The sequence below is a fragment of the Oenanthe melanoleuca genome, chromosome 3 (assembly GCF_029582105.1).
Source record: "Oenanthe melanoleuca isolate GR-GAL-2019-014 chromosome 3, OMel1.0, whole genome shotgun sequence".
Lineage (NCBI taxonomy): Eukaryota > Metazoa > Chordata > Aves > Passeriformes > Muscicapidae > Oenanthe > Oenanthe melanoleuca.
Genome location: NC_079336.1, coordinates 87,420,570 through 87,440,875, shown reverse-complemented (window position 1 = coordinate 87,440,875; position 20,306 = coordinate 87,420,570). Strand labels below are relative to the sequence as shown.

The window sequence follows — 20,306 nt, the reverse complement described above, 5'->3', positions numbered from 1 at the left end:
AATAAGACCATTACTCTTGTAAATGAACTGGTAAGTTTCTCCTACACACTTTTTCTTGTGCCCAGCACAAGCTGGGGTGTAACCAGTGAAATCCTGACTGAGGGCTGCTCCTCAGCTAGATTTTGGTACCCAGAAGGGTGCAAATGCCATCCTTGCAGTATTCCACAGCTGGGATTTCACTGGCTGCCCCGATCTCATAGAGACATGCACATGGGAAGGGTGTGAGGCAGTGGTTATTTTCTTCCTTCCAGTGTGAAACAGCTAAACTTTCCTGCCTTGTCATTGTTATGTTGGGGATAACTAATTGCACTTTTCTTGGTTTGGACTCTGTTTAGCTGCAGCTGCAGCTGTAACTGCACTAATGTGTGATACAGGATGATTTTCATTGACACAACAGTGGATAAATGTTAGCCAGGTTAAGAAAAATCATCCACACAGATGTAAGAAACAGATCCTTTGTGTGACAGTTCAAGGAGGAAAGGAAAAACCATTTCCTTTTAATTAATTTCTGTGAAAGGGATCAGAAGAGAACATGAACCAAGAATGAACCACTTTTCTCGATTTTTAAAGAAAATCCTTTATTGATATTTAAAGGAAACTTGTCACATAGAACACTTTTTCAGTGTGATTTCTTCTTATGAAGTTTTGGTAGGCTGTTGTAATTAAGAAAAAGATAATGGAAAAAGTTATAAATTAAATATTTCAAAGTTGAGGGTTTTTTTTTTTTTGACAATGTTTTTTTCTTGAGTGCAAAAATAGAAGGAACATGACTGTATGAATGAGATGCCTGTTCTTTTATATTTTTGATGGGAATAGTGCTGTTATTGAAAGCAATGCTGTTGATTTTCTGTAGGCAAAGGAGACGTTTTTGGTGATGTGTTCTGGAAGGAGTCGACTCTCGCCCAGTCCTGTGCTAATGTGAGAGCTCTGACTTACTGTGATCTCCATGTGATTAAAAGGGATGCCTTGCAGAAAGTGCTGGAGTTCTACACAGCCTTTTCACACTCCTTCTCCAGAAATCTCATTTTGACCTACAACTTGAGAAAAAGGGTAAGTGGCTGTGATTTTAACATACATCATGTAAATTATCTCACTTTTAAGAGCTGTCTGTGTGAAAAAAAATGAGTGGCTTGGATTCTGGAATTTTTAGTGGACCCCTTTTATAAGATGACTTTTCAGAGCTTGCTTAAGAGTCCCTGCCAGCATGTAGAGTCAAAAGGCTACGAGTACATATTTATTATTAGCTTCAGAGGGAGCTAGACTGTGGGTATGTAAAAGTATATACATTTCCAGGAAGTAGACAGGTTCCAGCATATATGAAAACTGTCATGCACTTGTGATAAACAGTGTTCACTACTTAATGCAACTTCACAGCTTGTAAAGCAACTAAAAATATTTTAGAGGTGTTGCGTGAAATCACAAGGAAAATGACAGGGAAGATATAAAATCTAATATATGGAACAAAAGTCAAGTAGAGTAAACACGATGGAAAAGTAATATCAGCATGGCATTCTATCAAGAGTTATTTCTTCTGTTAAAAATCACATTTTGGAATTACTTTGCTTATCTATAATATTTCCATTTTCTTTTCCTTGGTTTCTTTGGCTCTTTTCATTCCTTGCTGTGTGCCATTTCAAGTTATTTTGTCAAATGCAAGTAATCATAATCTAATAGCCCAGTTTAAATCCTCTGAGTAATCTTCAGTGAACAACCTCTGCAGAAATTTATTAAAACCGTAGTAGGTATAATTCAGATTATATGATTCTATGATGCAGGGTAGAAGACAATAATATTACATTGAAAAGAAATATATTAGAGAACCTGTACTTATTTTATAAGGGTATTTGAGATCAGCTAAAGAAATATGTTAGATGGAGACTTTTTTTGTTCCTAAAAATGATTCTCCATAGCAATTTCCAGGTGCCAAGTGAGTCTTAGATAATTAGATATGAAAAAGAGAAATATTTTAATATTTTAAATCTATTTAGTAAAATTACACTTTACAATTAGACATTTTTAAAGATTTTTTTTAATATATAGAGTTGGCATACTGAAAGTAAAGTAGTGTGATGATATTTTTTATCTGCGTGTGTTATCAGTATAAAAGTATTCAGCTTTTAAGTGTTGGATGAAAGAGGAATGTGTTATCCACTCTTTGGTGAAATAAATCAGAGCTTTGTAATTAAAAACTAAGAAGCAAATTTATACTTGGGGATTTCCTCCTAAGACATTTTTTATAAGGTACACAGGTGCAAGCATATTAAGAGAGATGTCCTGTTAATAAACAGCTCCTTACCTGGTCTTAGCTAATGTAAAAAATAAAATAAATGAAAGAATTTGACATTGCTATCACCTCAAGAATCAGTATCACTGACTGACATGTTTTATAATTAACTGCATAGGTAATGTGATAAGATGCTCTTAGAATATAAATACTTTTTTTCTTTCTTAAAATCTGTAGAAATAGCAAGCTTTGAGGCTTAGAAGGACCAACTTTTTCAAAACTCATAGTAATGCTAGCAGAATTCACTTGATTTTGGACCTGCTTTGAGTGAAAAAACCCAACTTTAGGATCAAATACCTACTTCAGAAATGAGTCTGTCCTTCCATGTTTATTTGCATTGCTTTTCCCTGCCCAGGTTACAAAATAGTTTTTAACCATAGTGTCACAACTCCTGTGCTGTCAATTTTCTACACAAAATGTTCCTAATAAAAATGTACATCTTATGATAGCAATTTCCATCCAGTTATTCAAATAATTGGATTTTAATTGAGTTGCAGTCAGCAGAAAAGTGGCATTGATTGATAATGGAAGCAAGAGTTTGATGGTTCTAGGTTAACAGATTGTAACACTATTTATTTTATTAAAAGAAGGCTGATTGCAATCAGAATGCAAATGTTAAATAATGTGAATAAGATATGCTCTTGGAAATGTGTGGAAGGTACAATACATTAGAGATTTGAGGTGAAGCACATTAAAAGGCAACTTTATAGAATTTAGAATTTATTCTGGTTTAAATATCTGTGATTTTTTTTTTTTTTTTTTTTTTAGAAATAGCTCCCCAGCCTGTCGCTTCTAACACTTCTCTAGTCTATTTCTGCAAATGGAATTTTGTAGAATTAAGATGAACTGGTACCTTCTGCTAGTTACATTTGTGATGTATTCCATATCCTTTGGAATATAAATACCAGAATTACACTTTTCATTTTAATAAACAGCTCCATCTCTGCCTCCAAAAGCATTCAACTAGATTGAATTGTAGATACTGTATATTCCTCCCAAATATATTAATGCAGATTCCAAACACATGAAAAAGCAGCTTTGGGTATTTTTTTCATATTTTAGACTTGGTTATTCCTCTGAGGTATCCCCATCTTCAGGGTACCTATGCCTTTAGCTGGTTGTGGTACCCAGTCCCACTCTGCAGTGCTAAGTGCTTTGTAGCCAAGTTTCACTCAGCTCAAGTGAGCATTGGTCCATATTTTTTCCATATTCACACATTCCTTGGATGCTGGGTCTCCTGTAGTGATCCCTGCTGGAGCTGGGGCTCCCTGCCCCAGGCTCCTTGGTGCCAGTGAAGAGATGTTCTGATGGCTGTGACAGAAATAGGCAGACACATTGGAAGGTACCCAAAGTGGTCAATTGGTCTTGAGCTAAGCTAAACCTAGAGCTGGATTTAGGCAAAGTAAAAAGCAACATTCCTTGTGCTGCTTTTCCTACTTGTTTTGAATGTGGTTTAAGCTGAGCTGGGAGGGCAGGACAGTCCCTGTATCCCCTTCATGCCTTCCCTAGAGCTGGCCTGCAGGTACAAAATGTTGCTGCCTGTGAGACTTACAGACTTGGTGGCCAAGGGAAAAGTTTCCAGTGTGCCTGGCATGTCATCATTGTCCCTGTCTGTGCTGTGAAAGCAGTTTCCTTTCACTCACTTTCTCAACAAATGGCAGTGAAATATCCTCTTTTCTAAAAGTGTCAGCTTGCTGTCAGGTGACTCCCTGAGCAGTTTCCTCAAGTGACTAAAATCCCTCCTGAAGTTATTAGCTGTCTAGTTACCTCAGAGTGGAGCTCAGACTTAGAAAACTTTTTATTTTTCCTAAAGGAAAAGAGAAAGCAAACCTTTAATTAACTCCTCCTGCTGCCAGTCACTGAAATTTTCATCTAAGTGGGAACAGGGGGATAATCATCTGCTGCATCTCTCTTTCCAGCATCCTAAGAAACTGAAACTGCAATCTGTGCCTGCAGGTGCTGTGTGTTGGACTTGAAGACTTTGCAGCTGAAAGGAAGCTGACAGAGGTTTTTCAGAGCAATACTTGCTGTAGCAATGTTCTGAAATCAAAGCAGGTTAACTTGACGTTTCCCTCCATTTTTGGAATCTTTGAGGGGAACCAGAGTGTAGAGACTGGGGGTGTTGTAGGATTGTTAGGTGACAAATTCACCCTCATGAAGGGTATGCTGGACAAAAGAAATTCTGCAGGTGGGGAGGGCAGCAGGATTCACAGGCTGGAAGGAGCAGGTCTGGCTTTTCCAAATATTAAAACACTTCTGGGTTTCCAAATTGGACATCATAGCTCCAGGCTGGCAGAAGCATAAGAAGAGAAAAGCTTGCTTCTTCCTACCTGTCATTGTCTTTGGCTTGTGATGGGCTGCAAGTTTGCTGTCTTTAAGAATGGGAAAGGCCTTTGGCAAATGTTCTGGCTTTGGGACTTGCTTCTTTCCATGTGTATGAGCTTCGTGACCAACATTAACTTCTGCTGGGTTGTACCACCCTGTATTTGCTCATTTCATTCTGCTGCAGCCATAAATGATGTTATAACTCAAATGTCTGCTCACACTACATAAAAGAGAGAATTCTTATACATAATTTATTAAGCTGAGATTTCTCTAGTAAGCCATTTTAGCTTGGATAGAGATTAAATTACTAATTCTGATTACTTTGGAGTGTCATGATAGAAAGCACAAGTAGCTTTGGCAGAAGCTGAAATTTGTATCCTGTTGTAAAAGAAGGAAGGCAGTAGGATCTAGGTATGTTAAGGGGATTTTGTTGGAGTGAAAGAAGTGGCAAAGAATGGTCTGCATTTTTACAAATCAAATATGATTTAGTGAGTTAGAGCCAAAGCTCCTAGTCAGAACATACTTGAGAGAGCAGTGACTGTAACAGAATAGTCTCTCTCCTTGGCAGTGTAAGATTACTTGCTTTTGTACATGTAGTGATGTGTTTTTTCCATGGTATTCCAGCTGTGCCAGTGGACAGGACTCCCAGCATCTCTTTCAAAAACCAATTTTAAAATGTAATTGTGCTTTCCTCTTCAGCATGAGCTTAATCTTTCTTCTTTTGATAGTGCAAGCTCTCACAAGAGAGAGAACCTCTCTCAAAACATTCATTTCAGCTTGGAGTGCCTCAAGCCCTGATTTTAAATCTCAGGAGGTGTTGGCAGCAGTTTGTTTTCTGAGGGGCAGTCCATGGTCTTATATTCTGCCCTTCCATTTGACATGTTTTTGATTTTTTTTTTTCATGCTAGAGGTTCAAAATGGTATGCCAGAGTTCTTTCTGGTACACAGAAGCCAGACTTGCTGGAAGGTTTCAACAAAGCTTTCTTACATTGAGAAGAGAAAGGTTTTAATTTTAGAGTATTGTCCCATTTGATAATGGATTTCATAATGGTCAAACTGACAGCCTGCTCCTTTCTCCTGTGTTTGTACTCTCCCAAAACAATCCCACAAGTCCTGTGGGAAGAGGATTTTGATGTTTGACTGGCATGCATCTTACAGCCCTGAAAACCGAGGACATTGGACATGACTGAGATGTCTGGAAGGGCCTGTGGCTTGGGAATTATGCCAAATTCCCAAGGAAACAAAGTTGTCAATTTCCAAAAAAAACCTGTCCAAATGTAAATAAACAGCTAAGCACTGTGTTCTTTCCCATGCTGCTTTTTAAAAGTTGTTCAGGGAGTCGGGTGCTCTTGTATTCACAGTTTCTCTATGTCAACAAAATGTATTTTATTTGTTTCATCATTGGTAGATTCCATATTGCAATTTTGCATCTTTCCTCTGGCCTTGGACATCTTAACTTCTGTCTCTAACAGAGAACTCTTTAGCTAGCCCACAGATTTTTTGGTCAGATGGACTTTACACTCTGTTCTGTAGGTGCTCTGGGGCACTGTGTGCCATAAAGTTTGCACATCTACTGTGGATGATTTCAGTGCTCTACGGTTCAAACCTCATTCTCTTGGGAGGATGCACCCCTGGATTTCTTTGTTGGACCCCTCCACGTAAAACATTAACAGCCACCCTTAGAGAAGATTTGATGAACTGCAAGCCTTTGACATTCATACACCTACAGTGATTGTTGACATATGTGATTGTGTTCAAGCCAAAGTAAATCCATTATCTATTTTCCAAAAGTTCAAAATTCTAAACTTATTTCTGTTCTATTTAGTACTTACGGCCTGGAGCCCTATAGAGAGGAAAATCTGGCTACAAACAAATAGTTTACAGGAAACATAGTTCACTGGGAAGTTCTAAAACACTGTGGTGGGTTGACCTTGGCTGGTGCCCACCAAGCCTCTCTGTCACTTCCCCCTTCTCAATAGAAAAAGGAGAGAAAAATAAGATTAAAAGCTTGTGAGTTGAGATAAGGACAAGGAGATCACTTACCAATCACCATCATGGGCAAAACAAATCTGATTGAAGGAAATTAATTTAATTTATTATCAATTAATCAGAGTGGGATAACAGCAGATAAGGAAAAAAAAATCTAAAAAACACTTTCTGCCCATTCCTTCCCTTCTTCCCAGGCACAAATTCACTCCCAAATCTTCTATTTCTTTCCCCTCAGCAGGACAAGAGTGTGGGGAATGGGAGTTATGGTTGGTTCATAACACTTGTTCTCTGCCATTTCTTTCTGTTGCTGTCACTCACTACATGGTATGTTGTCATGTAAATTTTAGCTGTGACTGAGATAAAACTCTGTAGATAAGTGGCAAAATGCTTCTTTAGAATGCTCCTAAATGACTAATCCCTTCCAAACTGATTTAATGAATTCATCACATGTTTGAGATGCCTTCTGCTACTATGAATAATGAGCAATTTTCATGCATTTAGGTGCTGTAGAATAATGTCTGTACAGTTGTTATGAAGAAGTAACTTAGTATGCCATACAAAGCAAGCTGTGTATTTCTTAATAGAAATATTAAGTTGTTGAAGTTCTGATAGGCCATTTACTAGCAAATCCCATTAAAATAATGCAGCCATCAATAGGTATTAATAATTATCAATAAAATTGATGGAAGAGCTGGTATGGATGAAATTCAAATTCCAATTCACCTTAAAATGGAAGAATATGATTCTTTTATGAAGCTGATAATAAAACCATAACTGCCTTGAAGTACCTTCAGTAAGGGAATATTTCCTATTCTATTGTAGATTTATAGGTTTTCCCATGCTGGTCACTAAATTCTTAACTATCATTTGCATTCTGATCACTGAATTAGGAATTATATGTGTTCAGACTAAATTTGCAAACCCAGAATTTTGGCTATTTCACAATATGTTTTTTAAGTATAGAAAATTATGTAATTGTTATGTCAATAAAGGCATTCCAATTCTATGTCAGTATTTGGAAGAAAAATGCAGTAAACTGAGTGAGTTCTGGTCAACCAGCAATTGGGGTTAAGCACTTCATTCATCAATCCAAAAAGTGAATTGATGCTTTGTTTGTTTTATCACATTTTGAAAAGACCTGCTTGATTTGTTTTTGAAAGGGTTTTTTTTTTTTCCTTAGTCACCCATAAAATACTCAGTAAAAGTATACTTTTATACTTAAATATAAAAGAAAAAATTCTGACTTTTTTGAGATCTATAGAGTGTTCTTAAAGTCTTTCCATATATGGGAAAGCTGTTCTGAGTAGATGAAAAATGCACTTAACAAGGCCAATGGTGAATTAAAATAAAATTTATTTTCATACTTTTTTAATCCTTAAAAAAAAAGACACATTTGGCTTTTGTGAAACTATTTTCAGATGAGTAATAGGAAGTTGACATTAAAAAAGGGTTTTGTCTCATTTTAACATGCACAACCACCCACAACAACTTGTTTATCCCAACAGAAGAAAATGCATTGCTTTGATTTTTACCCTCCTCCACCCACGTAGACAAAAGCATAGAAATAATATTAATACAGAGAAAAGTTATTCAGAGTGAATGAGGAATCCCCAGAATAGCTCCCCCAAGCCTTTTTAAAACAGAAAATGCATTTCCTAGGAACTGAGGAAGTTCTATATGTTGGCCCACCACCAGGGACAGAAGACAACAATCCAAAAGACAGTGTAACCGCTCTTACACAGTCTGGGAATCTAGTCTTCCTTGTGAAAACAGTGAAATTCTTGCTAGCATTTTTACAGAAGGAAGGATTAATCCCAAATTTAAACTCATGCTGTTTCCTACTGATGTGTTGATTTAGAAGCAGAAGTGTAATATGTGGAGTCTGTCTGCGTGCTGTGCTCAGTACATGTGTGGCACTCCACCACCTGCTCACAGCCAAGTGTAAAGAGGTGCCTTAGTCCAATCCTCCACCAAGCTTGCAAAGAGGGGACATTCCAGGGGAATTCACACAATTCCTACCCTTTCTCCAAAGCAACCATGGCTGAGTGGCCAGAGTTTGAAATATTTCCTGTATTTCTAGTTGAAAAAATTAGGTACAGGGTTTTTTTGGTGCCTGCCATCTCTGTCTGTGTATATGTGTGTATAAATATGTGTGTACAGTGAGTGACTTACTGCTGAAGCTTCCAAGTAATTCCAATGTCACACACTCTTTCTAATACATTCATGCTGCTACCCAGGCTTTTTTGAATGTGTGTGCCACATTCTATCATGTATCATAATTGCACTAATTATGTCAATGCCACCATGGCATTGACATAATTAGTGTAATTATAATGCATGATACAATACAACCTCTGTGGCCTGGTTGTTTTATGTTTTGGTATAAGCAGGTGCTTCACTGTGAAGCACTACTGACCAAGCAAAAGACAGAACAGTGGCTTCATACCCTCTTGTATTATGTTTTTCTAAAAATGTTTTTTCTGGGCTGGGAAGCAGCTGGGTCCAGGACAAACTTATTAAAAGGAAATGATTTCCTAGCATAACAGCTTTGACCTTCTGGCCTTCTCTAGGGTCAGAAAGGGCTGAACTCATACGACTGCAGATCCAAACACAACCTGTTCAAGGTGCTCCATGAAGGAGAGAAAATGCAGAAAAACTGTGCAATATGAAAGCTGAGTTACATTGGTCAGCCTACATCCTTGAGCAATCAATTATAATCTAAGTTGTTGCATTTTAGGCTATAGGTGAGTGGCAAAAAGGATAATGGAACATAGCTCCTTGTGCAATGGAGAAGCAGAAAAAGAGAGCTTTATTCAAAGAAACATTACACTTATATGTAGGGTAATATATGCAAAACAAGGTAGAAAAGACTCATTGGTCCAAGAAGACTACACTTCTCTGAAAATATGCTTTCTACAAAATATCACAAGACACTCACACGGCTCTCACACCCCCTGCAGGTGTATAATCATTGTTTTACCTTCTTGTCCTTGTGAAGCCTGAGAAACTTAAGGCTTCAAGGTTTCTTTTTCCCTGCTTTCCAGCAGCATCCAACAGCACTAAGTGATCCATTTGATCCTTTTTTGGCACTGCAATGAAAGCTGAAACAACTGCCCCCTATGGGAAAACAAACAAACAAAAAAAAAGAAAGTAGAAGAAACTAAGTTCTGGAGGTTGCAGCTAGTGTTGTGTAGACACTTTGTGATCCTGGCTCCAGACCAAACCCTTCCTCCAGGTCCTCTGTTTCCTTGCTGAGATGTTGAGACTTTTATCACAACTATGAGCTCTTGGACAGTGAGACCAAGCAGGTCCTTTCCCTCTGTGTGCCTCAGCCTCAGTTCCTCTGAGAGCTCTATCTGCTATGCCACATGATGGGCATAAAAGAAGTAGTTGACCTTAAATGCAATAAATCCTGCTAAGATTTTGTGTAAACCAGAGCAGTTTCACAGCTTGATCTGGGGAAGGATAAACCTCAAACACTGAGAGGTAAAACCTATGTGTGTAGACAGCTGATACATGTTTTTCCTTTGAGAAATCCTTGAGAATCCTTTTAGTTGCTTCTGAAAGAGCATCTTGCCAGGGGACAATAGCCAGGAGCGTGCCACATTCCTTAGGTCTGCTGTGAAAAGTCAGGCAGGTAACTCAGTGTCTGATGTCAACCTGCCCTGCAGGCTGCTGCCCATTCCAGCAGGACATTGGAGTGTTTGGTTGCTGCATCTGAAGTGGAGTGACGAGGTGGGGCCTCGTGAGAGTTTCTGAATTTAAAATCCAGTGCACTTTGCCATAGTGGGAATGAACCAATTGCAAACAAAGCTTGATAGGGCACCTTGCCAGTCATCTGCTATAACTGCAGCTACCAGCTATTCCTACAGCTAAAACCAGGTGTTAAGGAGTCTATTGGGCTGTGGCTCAGTATAAGGACTTACTTTGAGAAGTGCCTTTAGAGTAGGATCACAAATCATCCCCTCTCATTTGGTATTAATTTTGCAGCCAGCAACTGGGATTTTGTTCAAACTGTGTATGATTCCTTCCTCAAAAGGAAGTGCACTTTGTTATGTGCTGTGTCAAACACCTGTTTGAATTTAGCTTTTCAAACAGAAATGTGATACCTGACACTGATGTAGAATGTAAAATCCCTATACAAGTGACTCTACTAAGTGTTTTTTTGAGTAATTTTTTCTAAATTAGCAGACTGCAGAGGAGTCTTAGCTCTGCTTGAAAATATTAATATTCTCCCTCTTTTAATGACTTTTTTTGTTGTTCCCATTAATTTTCTGTTTTGCTTTTTGCATTACAAAATGGGATGTGAACTTCAGCATCTTGTGTGTTTGTAAATGTGTATATATAAAAATATAAAGACACACACACACACACATATATATATTTACAGTGTGTTCAGTAAAACCTCCCTCAACTGAAGCAGGAGCACACAGTGGTAGCCTACTCTGAGTATACTCATTGTACCAAAATTCTGTCCTTATAGGACTTGGAATGGGAATTTCACTGTCCACAAAAAGCCATGCAGCTGGACATGAAGGGATCATAATTAACCACAGGTCCACACCCATTGTCTGTCTATGCAGCTGTGAGACTCCATAATGTTTTCACCAGATTTTTATCAGGAGCTAAGTCTGCTAATCCCATTTTTAATTATTACAGCATTATGCATGTGAAAACCTAATGCCCAATTAAAGAAATGTTTGGACTTGAATACTTTGGGCTTTTACTACCATATACCTTTGTGGTTTTTTTTGTTGCCATCTCCTGGGGTCTTTTCCAAACACAGAAATGTACTTCTCTGTTCCAAGTCTTTGTGACTTGGCAAACCACATCTACAACATTTCCCCATCATTCCCCAACCTGGCTTTGCCTTGCAATTCATCCTCCATCTTAAAATTTCAGAGGATGTGCTTCCACCATTCTGACATACTTCATGGTTGGTCATTTCTCTCATATGCTCTGTAGTAAATATACTACAAAACAAAATTTTTTCATTATTCATTTACACAGCTGACATCAGAGAATCCAAGAAAATTTCTGCCACAATAATTTCATAATACATTATTTACTTTTGTAAGCATTGACTTTGTGTGAAAATACAGAATTATGTTCCTCTTTTGAAACCTTCTTGTTTACTTTGACTCTTAAAAAAACCCACCAAAAACCAAACCCAAACAAAATACTTTAAAAGGAACTAATATTATACCCAGGTTGACTGGACTAGATACATCTGTGTCTCTCATCTTCAAGGCTGATGCCTGGATTTAGTATAAAATTTAAATGTCATGTAAATTCCAGCATTCTTTGTAGAGCTGCAGAAGTGAGGCACGTTGCAGTCCTCCTCTAAGTAGGGAGACGTGCAATTTGTTGTTTTTCAAGGTTTTGCTGTTGCTTCACAGTAACTGCAGAGATGTTATTTATGGCCAGCTATTATCTTGATTAATGAAAACAAAATTGCTGTTGATTTCCATCACATACTTGATCAGATAGTTGGCTAGAGTGGAAATATGAGGATGCTGTAACCTTTGGTCATGCTAAGATGCAAAGCAATAATAGAGGAAGGAAATAGTGTTAGCTCTAACAAATGGATATTGGCTTTGCCATTAGAAATTTGATGTAGTCTAGAAATATTAACCTTTGGTTTTCCTTGTCTGCATTTTTCAAATTGTTCAAGCAGCAAGTCTTGTAGGAGTAAAAGTTTCAGTGTCTTACATGTTCTCAGTAATTATCCTGTACCCTTTCTGAAAGAGGAGATTCAAATTTAGTCCAATGACAAATTCATGGGAGTGAGTGGAAGAAGAAATAATGAAAAGCTATTATTTGGAATGTCATTTGGGATCAGTTATATCCTGTAACATAAAAGCATTACAGTGGTCTTTTTCAGCAACCTTGAAAATGGTCATTTGTGTTTGACAATCAAAATACTTCATAAAAATGACCTTCAGCATTCATACCCAAACCATTCTGTAACACAGATGCAGCCATGAAGGGAGTCTGGAAAACTTGTAGCTTCTGGTTTGTAATACATTCCCAAAATTTATAAAAGCTCATCTAAATTTGCAGTTGCTCTGTTATTATTACATGTAGCATATTTGTTAGTGATGTGAAGGCACAACTTCAAAAATATTGGGATGTTTCTTGGTATGCTCTCTGAGAATCTCCCATTAAAGATTGCATATTGCTTGTTTCACCACATTTCCAGTCAATTGTAGGATTTTCCAAACCCCATCATGCTCTTCAGAGAGCTGTTCAGAAAAGCACACTTCATAGAATTATAAGGCCCCTACCAAATCAGCTTTAATAATATTTATTATTAATAATTTTATTACATGTCAGAATTTCTTTACTGCACATTTTAAGGTATACAGATAGAGTACTTCATGCAAAGGGCTCATATGGGGTGTGAAGATGCAACTGTAATAATGATAATGATAAGCTAAACAAATTACCTTTGTAATGTAAAGAAAGCTAATGTTAATAATTATTTTATAGGAGTTACAAATATTTACTAACATTATTAACTAAATAATTACTAACTTCAGCATGGATATTGCTAGATCCATTAGTCTTTAGTTCCCACATGCTTATCTTAGGACATACTAATCATGATTGCATTAGGAAGCTTCCCATTTTATTTTTTGTTTAGGTTATTGATATGGCAACTTGCATTAAATGCAGAAAAAGAGTAACACTTTAATAGCATAATACTAATTGTTTAAGATTGTTTTGTGCTATAAATATTCTTTGTTTCCTATTAAAAAGCTTCAATTGCCTTTAGACATCCTAAGTGATTTAGAGAAACAGACAAACGATTTAATTTTGATTTTGCTTTATACTCCAATGAAGCAAACAACAGATTTGGAACAAGCTGCTTGCTAGACATTGGAAATTAAACTGCTCTTTTTATTGGGCACTGGTAAAGTGTCTCTGCTTTACTGATGGCAGACAAGCATGAAATACATTGACTCATGCTTGTTAGGGTGCCATCAAGCTCCTTTTATTTCCTTGATTATGATTCTAGTGCTGCCACCCAGATAGGAGCTCCCATTTGATTTCCCTTGAAACCTGTGCTTTCCAGAGAACATCTCCCCTCTACAACCTGGCATGAGTTAAATAGTGAGGGACTGAGCTACAGGGCTCTACAGAGCTTGGAAATTACAGCCTGTAGCCAAATGCAGAACACCAAAGCTTTTTCTTACCCTTTTAGGTGGGGATTGTGCAGCATTAGGTGAGATTGGAGCAGGGGCTTTGCAAAACAACAATAGCATTATTCTATTTATTATTTTAACTGATAAACCTGTTTTGATCAGACCATTGCTGAAACTAAGGTTTTGATGACTGAGTGTGATACTGTACAGCACTCTTGTTCAGGTCATTCTTGGGCTCAGTAAATCTCAGAGCTGGAAGCCAGCAGGCAGCAGCTTTTAGCAGATGGGTGGGAGCTTTGGGTGAGAGAACCACTCACCCAAGTGCCTTGAGCAATCATGAGTGCTTCTTATCTGGCTTGCTTAATGCAATCCAAGATTAAATGTTTAAAGGCAGGTTTCTTGCTTGAGTGACGCTTTTTCAGGCTCTAAAAGTGCTATAAATAGCCTGTTTTCACCTGGTTAGGCTAAATTCTTGTACTGCTAAAATATTTGCTTTTTTTTTTTTCCTTTTTCTAGTTCTATCCAGGTTTATGAAGGCTCTCACTGCCTTTTCACTGTGTTATCCCAGTGTCTTTTGGTGAAGCACAAAGCAAACCTACAAACTAATATCTAAGCATCTGCCTTAGGTAGTTTGTTCTTTCTCATCTCTTTTCCTTGGAGAAGTAAATGTATATTCAGTATCCTGGTTTACTTTGGTTAAGATTTTTAGTGCATGTATATCAAAGAAGGTGGAGCCTATGCACCAAGAACAGCAAATGGTAATAGCTTATTAAAAGCAAGGTGAAGTAATTATACCTAATCACATTTTCTTGATGAGTTGCATCTTGTGGGCAGTATGGTTATTTTCCCTATGAGTGGAGGGCTAAAGAGTTGCTCACTTGAATTACTTCTGTCTTCTAAAAGACTATATTGCCTCTCTTAAGTGTTTCAAGAGTGTTAACAAATATGACTGTGTAAAAATCAGCAGACACTGTGGCAATCCAATGGATTTCCTTTTTTTATTTTAAGAAAAGCATACAATAAAAAATATTTCAATCTTGGTGTTTCATGGGCTTTTTATTCAGTAACTCTCTTGATTTTACAAAATTTGAGTGACTGTTAAATCTAACTTATATTCTTCATACCAGTGCTACTGAAGAAAAAAGTGTGTTTCCTCACATGAGAAAATCAATTATTGGATGGTCTTTTCAACCACTGGTGAGAAAAGAAAACTATTACTTGTTTCAAAGTTGCACAGGGTTTGAAGGTCCAGTTGCCACAGTTGATGTATTTTGGTAATGAACTGAGAGCACTGCCTAAAATCTCCAGGGCTTTTTTAACTGATGTTCTTCAGCTTCTCCCTTTTTTGCTCTGACTCACATCTTGGATGCTGTATTGTGTAACCTGCCAGCCAATTGCCTGCTACGAAAAATTTAGCTGCAGGGATTATTATTAAGTATGTCTAATAATTTTCATATTTTAGTGATCTATTTTTGGATCATTATGCAACCCACTACTCAGTGGAACTAGGCAGAAAGGATAGGGCAGGACTGGATGCTGATGAACAGAAATTACTTGGTGTGCTCAGCCAGGCAGTGGGGTTTCTCTGGGCACTGAAGATCTGGTTAAAGCTGTCTTGTTTTGTAGCAAGTTGTCATATTCTCCCGCCAAAAATAAAGCCCAGCTGCCAGCAGCTGCTCTGTAGCTCTTGGTATGTTCCTTCTGCTATCAGGTAGACATGACCCTGATCATAAGCCACATGTATTTATGTTTTTGTGTGTAGTAGGGAAGGATTTAAGTGCAATTCAAAACAGTGTCAATACATGCTGGAAACTGCATAGCAAATCACCATATGTTCCAGAGGAAATGCCAAACAAAGTCATGATTGCTTTATGTGTGCACAGCTGACTGGCAAGCATTAAGGCAGACTCATGATGGGGAATGCCATCATATGCTTTTCTTCTCTGTGCTATATCAGAGCATGATTAGAGCCCATCTGCTTCCCTTGGTGCTGGGAAAGGGTTGGAAAACACTCAGCCTGAAGTTTTGCTGCTGGAGCATTCGCACCAGGAAAAAAAAGAAACTAAACCCAAGGAGCTCTCCTAGATATATTTGTTCTCAATTTCCTTTGAAGTAGAAAATTTTAAAAAATTATTTTAAATTCTCTTGCTTCTGTAACTCATACTGCTCTGGCTTTATGTTCATGTTGTGACAACCTCATGTTTTCTAGGCGCAGTTCTCAGACCAGGCATGTCTGGGAGCAAACCTGAGCTGTGTGTGCTGGTTAGGCTGGCTGATACAGCTGGGGAGGGGGCAGCAAGCATCTCTGTTCTTTTAACCTGTGCCAGCTCAGAGTGTTTAATGCCTCACTAAAGCCCTAAGTGCAGGTGTAAGAGCTGTGGTGTTTGCTGACATGTTTGGCAATCTGTTTGCGTTCTTTCCAAACCCTTCAAGGATACTTGAAATATCTGATAGAAAGTCATAGACATGACTAATGACTTTTTTTTTTCTCTTTAATTTTAATTAAAGCCGGTTTATTTTAAGTACAGTAATTTAGCCTTCTCCAAACTCTGTGATACCTCTGTGGCCTGGAGCTGCTGTGCACTGATAGCATTGACTGCTGTGACACCTACTGGCCAGGCTGGGCAGGGAAAAGCCTCAGGGTGCTCCCTTCATCCTCCTCCTAATGCCAATTGCATCTCCTAATGCCAATTCCATCTCTAATGAGCTGGGCTCTTGCACAAGCACAGCAGTGGTGCTGTCTCTTGGAACGACTTCTTTTCAACGTCATCTCCTTTAATACATGTCCCCATACTTTGTGCATTAAGAAAGCTAGAAAATCACTTTTATTCTTGCTTATAGCTCCTGTCCTTTCCATCCCCAGCAGCTCTTTAATCTTCACCCTCTTTGTTTCATCTGTCTTATCTTTACTCAAGTTTCTTTTTTATCATCCCTTAATAGTATTGGGAACTGCAGGAAGTCACTTTGAAGCCTACTCTGAATTGCCTTCCTCTGCTAGAACAGTTCTTCTTCATTAGCTGTGATCATTTCTTCAGTGTTTCAGACCTATTATCATTCTTATTGACCTGTTAAGCATTCCACTTTTCTGGGAAATGTAAGGAGCCATTTGTGCAATTCCTTCTGTGAAATCTCATACCTGAGGAGCTTTTGTGAGTATTGAGAAAAATGGAGTTTTTCTGTATATGTAAAAATAAAGATCTTAGTAATTCACAATAAAAACAGCTTTGCATTTCCACTGAACAATGATGAATGGATTACATTTCAGGACTGTAGGCAGATTTTCTGTATTCTTTTTCAAAGGGATACTTTTTCTGCACTCCAGCAGTGCTGTAATCTTCTGAAAATGCATTCTCTTCTTGTGATTCTGGAGCACACCACCAATGCAAAAAGTTACACAGAAGCCTTCTCAGGTTGTTCTGTCTTTGAAAGACAATTTATATTCTAAAAGCTTGAGTAGTTCAAATAATTTAGAATCACATGAGGTGACTTGATTGAATCTGGTAGGTTTCAGTGGCTGATAGCAAGGAATCCCTGCTGTCTCCTCCTCCCTGTTTCTGGTGCATACTTCTGGCACTTCTTTTGTGTCTGACAGCTCCAACACTCTTCAGACCCTGTCTGCAGCCCCATTCAGTTCAGGGACATGGCAGAAAGAGAGAGGAAGGGTCAGGGGAATTCCAGTCTGATGGGCACCATGGGGTATGAGCAAAGGACAAGAGGTGGCTGGGAAGCAGGGGTGAGTGAGCTGCTGGAGTGGAAAGGTTAGTGAGGTTTCCCCCTTTCTGGCAGCAACAACCTGATAGATTCAACTGTTGCAGTAATTTTCCCTATGGAAAAAAAAGGTTTGTTGTCTCTTGCTGCCTTTTCCCCCTCTCTGGTGGAGTCTTGCAATGAGCTGTGGGTCATGCTGCCATTCCTCTGTCTTTTCTCAGGTTCTAGGCAGATTCTTCTTCCTTGGGGGAGAGTTGAGTTTGCCTTTACACTACAAAGTAGTTTCCATACCAATGAACACAAGACTTTGTGTTTTCCTCTAAAACTGAAATGCTTTTAACATACCCCTGGAAGTTACAGGACTGGGGAGAAAATGGGAAACTGAGCAAGGTTTTACATTCCTTAAGAATTCAGTGAGAAGTTGAGATTTTATGTGTTTTTATCAGAAAAGATAATGGTCTTGAGGATTTGCATTGCTGGTCTACAATAATTAGAAATTGTGTTAGTCTGTAGTCTAATTAAGAATGAATTGAGTTAACAAGCACAGCATCAAAGAGGAAAGGACAGAATCTCTGTCAGACAGCTGAGATGGTCAAAGTAATGTTGCTCAGACTCCTCCTGAGCAGATGAATTGACTTTGCTATGCCAACCACCACAGACTTACTTTGTTTTTTAACTTGAAAAGATCTTTCCTAGACCACAGAATACGCCAGTGATGGCTATTTTACTTGTCTGACACTATTCTGACTCCAGATTTAATTTTTAAAAGTTGGGATTGGGCAGTGATGCATGTTAATGCAAGGTGCTGAGAAGTTCCTGCTGTTCTGTGCCCTCAATGAGGGTTGAGGACAGTGGTTGTGATGGTGGCATTTCATGATTTCTGGTCAGTAAGAGAAAAGTGTCCTTAGCAAATTGAGACCCTTGGACTTGCCTATTTCAGTCAGCATGTCAAAGATACTGCTCTGAAGCCAGACTGGTTAAGGCAGAGGATGCATGATTCCTGTTGCAGTGATGGGGAATTAATCTCTCTCTGAAGAGTTGGAAGCAACAGAAGAGTTCAGTACCTTGTGGGATTCCCTAAGGCTGTCAGGGTCCAGTTGCCCATAAAAGTCACTAAACCTTATTAATAGTTTTGCTCTACATATTTCTTATTGTTTGTCCCTTGTCATTAAATGACCTGCCAAGGTTCACACAGGAAATCTCTGACAGACCCAGGTACTAAACCCAGACGGTCAGATTCCCATTCCAGGTCCTCAGGCACTTTCTAGGGTGGCTCTTCTGTAAGCTAGATCCTGAAAAAGAGACTGTAGGTCAAGTGGCAGTTCTGGAAAGTCAAAATATCTCTTAGACTAGAAAACTACAAAGCAGACCTGCATTTGTAGCCATTTTTGCTCAGTAGTAGCATGTCTTTTAATGACACATCACTAAAAACTACCATTTGAAATATTGAATTATAGAAATCTCTGAGTCTTACTTTAATCACAATCCTGTGCTTAGCTAGAAAACCCAACGTAGAGACAAATTGACCTTGACTTAATTATATACATTCACAATGACTAATTTGTGGTGATGTCATTTATCTGACGGTAAAGTTTCAGAGAGTGAGGGACTGCAATTTAATTTCACTTGTGCCTTGTGCTGTTGTGGCAGTTTGACTTTGGCCTCAAGATGTAGTGGGGCAGCTGTGTCCTTTAGAGGTTTCTCTGTGAGCTGGAGTCTCCTGCCAGCTTTTGGGTACAGCTCAGACAGTGAAGCAGAGCTCTGTCATCCTAAGAGGGCTCCTTACCCTTTCTTTGGAGACAGTTTTGCTGTCTCCAGGGCGGACACTGAATTAAAATCCTTTTTTCTTTTTTTTTGTTAAATTCTTGCTGTGAGATTGAAAATTGATTGCCTAGAGGAGGAGTGTCCAACCTGTGAACCTCCAAGGACAGTCTGGTTGGTGCTATACTCAGCACCATAGGGCCCCTCAGGAGCAGAATAAGAGCTGGGTGGGTTTTACCCATGCTGAGCTTCCACTCACCACCCTTCTCTGGGGTGTGAAAGTGCCTTCAGCTGCATCTATGGTAGCAGGCTCAGATACAGCATATGGGAATGTTCTAACATCCCTTGTGCCTTGGTAGTACTTCTCTCAGTTCCAGCTTTTCCTTCTCACGCTAAATCTCCTTCATGGCATTGTCTGTGCAGAGCTACAGGGGAGAGTTTGTCAGCATGCCTGCTAAGTGTTTTCAATCAGTAAATGGTAGTTGTTAGGCTTCCATGTACCTCATGTGCTCAACGTCACAGACACCAAAAATAGAAATGTTGATTTTCTTTCTAGCCTTGTGCATCAGCCTGAACAGTGGAGGATTCTTTGTTACACTCTTCTATTGCATTACAGTAAAGATGTCTGATTGAATACTAAGCATTTCTTATTCTATCAAACATCACAATGGGATGCTCCTGTAATCTGTCATTGTTTTGTGGAGCCTCTTTTTTGTAATGCAAATAATCTCTCCTATAAATCTTGTGCCTCTTGCAAGCATCTTTCTTATTTTCTCTCAGATCTTTGTACAGTGGCAGTGCCTTGCTACAAGCACTGAAGTAAGGAAGGATTTTGATAAAGGTTAGCAGGCTGCATGTAGCTTTCAGTAACATATTTGCTTAGTAGGAATTAATAGATCTCTAAACTGTTAGAAATAAATTACCTCTCTGGCTTTTGCTTCTGCGCAGAGGGAATAGGTTTGGAGTAAAGTCCAAAGAGACATATTCTGCCCACTTCCAGCTCTTATCTAGGATTTGTGTTGTTGTATTAGAATTTCAAGATTACAAAGCAACATAAAAGAAGCCATTTTTCATGTCATGAAAAAGTCTGT

At 38.5% G+C, this 20,306-nt stretch overlaps 1 protein-coding gene across 1 annotated transcript in view; it reads left to right on the top strand.

Annotated features, from left to right (window-relative positions):
* KCNH1 (potassium voltage-gated channel subfamily H member 1) overlaps positions 1 to 20,306 on the top strand; it is a 165,513-nt gene that overhangs the window by 99,295 nt on the left and 45,912 nt on the right. Inside the window, exon 10 of the mRNA XM_056487440.1 lies at positions 854 to 1,050. Within this exon, the coding sequence (XP_056343415.1) occupies positions 854 to 1,050 (197 nt within the window). The remainder of the gene's footprint in view (positions 1 to 853; positions 1,051 to 20,306) is intronic.